This window comes from Chionomys nivalis, chromosome 14, assembly GCF_950005125.1.
Source record: "Chionomys nivalis chromosome 14, mChiNiv1.1, whole genome shotgun sequence".
Classification (NCBI taxonomy): Eukaryota; Metazoa; Chordata; class Mammalia; order Rodentia; family Cricetidae; genus Chionomys; species Chionomys nivalis.
The window spans coordinates 24,523,958-24,530,785 of record NC_080099.1 but is presented as its reverse complement, the minus strand read 5'-3'; the positions used below and the strand labels follow the sequence as shown (position 1 = coordinate 24,530,785).

Below are 6,828 nucleotides of genomic sequence, written 5' to 3'. Positions count from 1 at the left end.
CCCCTTCACCTGGGGCTCAGCTAGGCAGATGTTACAACTTTTTTGCCCTCTCTTGGGCTGTGTCCCTTCCCAGACCCGCCCAGCCCGTGTCTCCCTCCCCTTCCCTTGTGGGGTCCTGCCCACCTCCCTGTGGGGAGCACTGCTTTGCGGGGACTCCGGGCGGGGTCAGAAGCTAAGCTGGGGGGAATTGGGGGTCGGGGAGGGAGGAGAAAGGGAATGCAGAAGTGAGAGAAATTAAGAGGCGGGAGGGATCGAGGTAAAAAGGCAGCGAAGAGTCCCGGGATGGTGGAGAGCACTTTTGGGAAGCCGCCACTCCACGACTCGGGCTGGCCCGGCTGAGCTGGGGGAGAGGGAGCGAGGGCTACGGGAGGCGGCTCGGCGCGAGCTTGACCTTCCCGGGACGCCCAACTGTTTCACCGCGGATCCCAGACGAGACCCCCAGGGGCTCTCACTGCATCCAGGAGGGCGGACGAGCAGGCGGGCGGGCGGTGCGCCCCTGGCGCGGGAGGCTCTGAGGCCCTGGGAGCCCCGCGTGCCCAGCTAGGCGTCACGATGCATGCCCTCTCTGGATTCTCCCTGGTCAGCCTGCTCAGTTTGGGCTACCTGTCCTGGGATTGGGCCAAGCCCGGCCTCGTGGCCGATGGGCCTGCTGAAGCCAGCGATCAACCTTCGGCCGCTCCACCGCAGCCTCCTCACATCATCTTCATCCTCACCGATGACCAAGGGTACCACGACGTGGGATATCACGGCTCAGATATCGAGACCCCAACGCTGGACCGGCTGGCAGCTGAGGGTGTCAAGCTGGAGAACTATTACATCCAACCCATATGTACACCTTCTCGGAGCCAGCTCCTCACTGGCAGGTAGGCACGACTCAGACTCACGGGACTGGGTGCCCAAATCCCCAACTAACCCAGCTGGTAGGTTGCAGACCCAGCGGAACAAGGCTGTGCACGTGTTATAAGCTAGCTTTGCCTGTGACATCCGTTATCGATAAGTCCCTTGCCTTCTTTGGACCTTAGTTTCCCAACCCTCATATTCACTGCTTCTGATGGTTCGAGACCTACTCTGTAGTTCTAGGATAACTCACGTTCCACACGTCTGTTCCTTTCTTTATCAGAGGACTCTTTTACACTTATTTTGAATACTTAGTGTATTGACAGATGGGGAGTCAGTTAAAATGGAGTGAAGGGCAGTTTCTATCTTGAAAGGGTGAAAGGTGAATGAATTATGTGTAACTTTCCTGACTCTCAATAAACGACAGCATCTGTCTTTGTTACTGAAAAGATTCTGGTCCCATGTCATTGATGGCTCCGTTGGGAGAAGATGAAGAAATCATGAGATGCAGAACCCTTAGCCTGAGGCTGTTTGATTGCTTCACTCTCCAAGTCTCCAAGTTTTTTACTGGAGACTCCTCCCCAGTGTTGAATCCTCTTACCATGAGCTGTTCCCTGATGGGACTGGAGATTACAAGAGCAAAAGAGCTCAGCAACAGGAGGGAGTTGTGGAAGGCAAACTCCCTTCACTTGGGAGAAAATCCCTGGACTGGGCTGAAGCTAATTCTCCTTGGAAGGAAGCTCTGGAATGCTTTGGGATCACTACTGAGATCCCAGGACTGGAGCCCATCTCTCCCTGTTTCCTGGGTGGGACAATGAGGCGTGGAATCAGAGAGAGAGAGAGAGGCCAACTTAGTGTCTCTGCCCAACTTCAGACTCTTACGAAAGAGAGGGTTGCGAGGTCAGATGCTGGGCTGGCGTCACAGAGCTGGAAATCAGCTGGCGGTGCTTTCCCTCTTTCCATCTGTGTCCCGAGTTTAGATCCAGGGACTGTGAAGAAGAGCAGGAAGAGGGAGAAGGGTGGGCGGTTTTGTTGCAGGTGTGGCTTGGTAGTGGGGTCAGTGCAGGTGTGGCCTGGCACGGGACAGTGACTAACCCCCTGAAGAGGGAGGAGAATCTGCCATTGTGCTTCCCTCCCCGGAGCAACAGGACTTTGGGAAGCAACTGAATGGGCAGCCAGGCTCTTATTGGAGAAGTCAACAGAGCATCACAGGGCCAGCCGGTGTCTGCTCTTGTCTTGCAGATGCTTACTCCGTGGCTTCTGTAGCCAGTCCTGTTTGGTGGACCTGGAGAGACCCAAAGTTTCTCATGTTACTCCCTGACAAATGGACTTTGGCAAGGCTTAGCTGGCCCACCCACATTACAAACCAGTGCTTCAGGCACCCCGCCCTTATACAGAAATGCTCAGCTGGGAGTCTGGGCTCCAGGATGCTTCTCCCATCAAATCCAATCATTTCTCAGCTTGCCTGAGGCCTGGAGAAACTGTATCACACAGATTTTGAGCATGAGTTGGGTAGGTTTGGGTTTAAAATAGTTCTAGTTGCCAGTTGTCTGACTTTGGGTCACATATTGCACTGGTGGTGGTGAGGGATTCAGTTTCATTATTTGTAGATTGGGGATTGTGATAATGTCCCATGTTTTCATTTCACAAAAGAGGTGTAGGTCGGTGAGATGGCCCAGGAGGTACAAGTGCTTGCTTTGTAAGCCTGGTGACCTGAGCTTGATTCCTGGAGCTTACTGTGGAAGAGTGCTGACTCTGGAAAGTTGTCCTCTGACCTGACCTGTGCATGCCTTGGTATGAGTAGACCCCAACTCATGAACACACACACACACACACACACACACACACAGTGAGGGGAGAATTAAATCAGTGTGTGGCACGCAAAGTCTTAAGAATGGTCTTAAGGAAAAACTGGTGTCAAATACCAAGTACTCAGGCTAACTCAACTGCCTAGGGGTAAGGAAAGGTGTGGGAATTCAAACTGCCTTGTGACATTCCAGTTGGTTTATTGACTTGCAACTTTTAAGACACTTTAAAGCAGATCACACAGATCTCTAGCCACAGCAGCAGAAGATACAATGTAAACGAATAAGGGAAACCAGGATTCTGCTACAAACTTACTGCGTCATCCCCTGGTGGCAGGCCTTGGACTCTCAGCAGGCACCTGAGGGCTGGTCTCATAAAGCCTGGGAGTACAGTGCCTCTTAGGGATTTCCCATTCCAGTCAGCTCACTTACACGTGTAAACATCAACTGGTCCCACATGTGAGGAGCTGGGCAGGTGACTTTGCTTGAAAACACTGCTGCTCAGACCGTTTGGACTCCTGTTCAAGCCTCAGTGCTGCCCCTGACTGCTGAGTGGCCTTGAGCAAAAAGTCCTTCCTTCCTCCGACTTTTGTTGTTGCTTTTTTTAAATTATTTATTTTTATTTTATGTGCATTGGTGTTATGCCTGCATTACATGTATATCTGTGTGAGTTACAGACAGTTGTGAGCTGCCATGTGGGTGCTGGGAATTGAAACTGGGTCCTTTGGTTTATTTAACTTTTTATTTTATGTGCATTGGTGTGAAGGTGTCAGATCCCCTGGAACTGGATCTTCAGACAGTTGTGAGCTGCCATGTGGATGCTGGGAATTGAACCTGGGTCCTCTGGAAGAGTAGTCAGTGCTATTAACCACTGAGCCATCTCTCCAGCCCCTGTTTCTTTCTTCTTCTTTTTTTTTAAAGAAGATGAAAAACCTAGAAGAGGACTTAGTTCACTCTGACTCCCATAACGTCCAAATTCATTCATTCACTTGCTCAGCCAGCCAGCCATTCCACAAGTAACTGAGTGAGCTTTACATATCACTGGGGTGCTAGGAATAGAAAGACAACCCTATTCTGCATCATTGGGCCCCAAAGCATATACAACTGTAGTCCCAGGGTCAAGCAGTGAGCAAAGATGTGCACCAAATCCATGGTATGGGGGAGGAGGAGGACCCAGAAACAAAGTAACTCGCTCTTTGAGTGAGTTGTAAGAAACTACTGAGGGAATAATACTGTCGTGGGTTTTCAAGGAGTAGGGGTTTGCCTTGGAGAGCAGGACTTGGTGTATCCAGGCTCTGCTCTATGTTTATAGCTTAGAGCTCAGGGATGGGGTCTGGAGCCTCTGCTGGGATACCCAGCCTACACTTCGTACTAGTCATGTCAATCATTGAGCTTTAGTTTCTTTATTTGGGAGGTAGGAATAAAAATGTGTACTTCTTAGTTTACAGTGAGGATTTGGTGAGCAGGATTCAAAGGGAGCGCGATGCTGAAACACACGGGCAAGAACCTGGTATTAGCTCTTAACTGTTGTCATTAGCGAGCCTGGCTCAACTCATAACGTGCTAACTTCTATTAACGTGGTCCTGCCTAACTGTTCTGAGCTGCAGTTATTCCATCCCATCAATAACCTGGCATAGCTACTTCACTTGTGTGAGGATTTGACAGTATCTGATACTTTTGTTACTGTTCTTGCTGGTGGCACCAGACCAAGGACCATCTCAGGTTGCTACTGGGGGACAGGGTTGGGAGGAGTGGTCTACAGTTCACTTGTATTTCCCATGTATCCATTCTCTACTACCAGGTACCAGATCCACACTGGATTGCAACACTCCATCATCCGCCCACGGCAGCCCAACTGCCTGCCCCTGGACCAGGTCACACTGCCCCAGAAGCTGCAGGAAGCAGGATACTCCACCCACATGGTGGGCAAGTGGCATCTGGGCTTCTACAGGAAGGAGTGTTTGCCAACCCGCAGGGGCTTTGACACCTTCTTGGGCTCCCTCACAGGTAATGTGGACTACTACACCTATGACAACTGTGATGGCCCAGGGGTCTGTGGCTTTGACCTGCATGAAGGCGAGAGTGTGGCTTGGGGCCTCAGCGGCCAGTACTCCACCCTGCTCTACGCTCAGCGTGCCAGCCACATCCTTGCCAGCCACAGCCCTCAGAAACCCCTGTTCCTCTACGTGGCCTTCCAGGCAGTACACACACCCCTACAGTCACCTCGAGAGTACCTGTACCGCTATCGCACAATGGGCAATGTAGCGCGGCGCAAGTACGCAGCCATGGTGACCTGCATGGACGAGGCTGTTCGCAACATCACCTGGGCCCTCAAGCGCTATGGTTTCTATAACAACAGTGTCATTATCTTCTCCAGTGACAACGGTGGCCAGACTTTCTCAGGAGGTAGCAACTGGCCCCTTCGAGGACGCAAGGGTACTTACTGGGAAGGCGGTGTGAGGGGCCTGGGTTTCGTCCACAGCCCCCTGCTCAAGAAAAAGAGACGGACGAGTCGGGCCCTGGTGCATATCACAGACTGGTACCCAACACTGGTGGGTCTGGCCGGTGGTACTACCTCGGCAGCTGATGGACTGGATGGTTACGATGTGTGGCCAGCCATCAGCGAGGGCCGGGCCTCACCACGTACGGAGATCCTACACAACATTGACCCCCTCTACAACCATGCCCAGCATGGCTCCTTGGAAGGTGGATTTGGTATCTGGAATACAGCTGTGCAGGCTGCTATCCGGGTGGGAGAGTGGAAGCTGCTCACTGGAGACCCGGGCTATGGCGACTGGATCCCACCACAGACACTGGCATCCTTTCCTGGCAGCTGGTGGAACCTAGAGCGGATGGCCAGCATCCGCCAGGCTGTGTGGCTCTTTAACATCAGTGCTGACCCTTATGAGCGAGAGGACCTGGCTGGCCAGCGCCCTGACGTCGTCCGCACCCTGCTGGCTCGCCTTGCTGATTATAACCGGACTGCTATCCCTGTGCGTTACCCAGCTGCGAACCCTCGGGCCCATCCTGACTTTAATGGGGGTGCTTGGGGACCATGGGCCACGGATGAGGAAGAAGAGGAGGAGGAGGGGGAAGGCAGGGCTCGAAGTTTCTCCCAGGGTCGCCGCAAGAAGAAATGCAAGATTTGCAAGCTTCGATCTTTTTTCCGTAAACTCAATACCAGGCTGATGTCCCACCGGATCTGATGGCTGGGGTTGGCAGGGAATCTCAGCTCCTCCTCAGATACTGTCCCGTTGCTGCTTCTCAGGGAGAAGGCCGAGGTCAAGTCTCCTCTGCAGGCATGTGGAGGGAGGGCACAGAAAGGGCTGAATCATGTGGGGCTTGCGAGAGGGCACCAACCCAGCTGGGATGCCTGGGTCCCAATCCTGCCTTTCTCCCGATGTGTTTGTTCTGTGACCTAAGGTTACCTATAGCAGTCTTCTGCCTCAATCTCCTCACCTCTAAGATGAGCTCTGGTAACTTTATGACTCCAGTGTATACATGTGACTGGGCTCATGGCAGAGTTCCTTGCTGATCTTGCCCCCTTCGGGATGACGTGAGTCCGTGACTTCTTTCCAGGTCTCTGTGGTGCTCTTGGACATCAGCTGGAGCATAGCCAGCTGCTCTGTTAAAGGACCCGATGAGGATGGACAGTTTAGGGTATGAGAATCTTTACATTCCCAGAGCCCTCAGATGTGGGAGCTAGTGGAACACCCTCTTTTTGTCCCCAGCATCCAGGAGGACCTGCCTGGGTCCTGAGGAAACAGCTGTGAAAAGTCTTTGAACCAATCATCTCCTTTGGCCTTGGGCACAGTCCTTTCCCCCGGGGCCTTGATTTCCCCACTTGCAAAGGGGTAGGGAGATGCTAGTCCTGGCTTGGCCTACCTCACAGTGCTGGAGAAAACTGGCCACGCTAATGGTTGTGGAGGAGCCTGTGAACTTGATTAAAGTGCCTTTTCCCACGGGCAAGAGATGCTGGTCTCTGTGTGTGTGCATGCATGTGTGTCCTGGGGGCCTCGTGTGAGCTCTCTGTTAGCAAAGGGAACGGGAAGAAAGGTGGGAAGGGAGTCCTGCCATGGGTTCACTGTGTGGCTGCAGGCAAACCCATGACCCTCTCTGGGCCTCCGTGTTTCTCTGCGTACAGCGGATGATCCAGAAGTCTTTACTTCTGGTTGTTCTGGGCACC

At 52.8% G+C, this 6,828-nt stretch overlaps 1 protein-coding gene across 1 annotated transcript; it reads left to right on the top strand.

Annotated features, from left to right (window-relative positions):
- Positions 1-396: 396 nt before the first annotated feature.
- Positions 397-6,590, top strand: Arsi (arylsulfatase family member I). Its single transcript, XM_057788868.1, has 2 exons — positions 397-863; positions 4,444-6,590. The coding sequence occupies exons 1-2, from the start codon at positions 553-555 to the stop codon at positions 5,846-5,848; spliced, it is 1,716 nt and encodes a 571-aa protein (XP_057644851.1). The 5' UTR covers positions 397-552; the 3' UTR covers positions 5,849-6,590.
- Positions 6,591-6,828: the final 238 nt, after the last annotated feature.

Excerpts from the sequence above, each read along its gene's own strand:
- Arsi (XM_057788868.1), top strand. The coding sequence starts at position 553 with ATGCATGCCCTCTCTGGATTCTCCCTGGTCAGCCTGCTCAGTTTGGGC. Across the intron at positions 864-4,443 it reads AGCCAGCTCCTCACTGGCAG|GTACCAGATCCACACTGGAT; the intron begins GTAGGCACGACT and ends CTCTACTACCAG.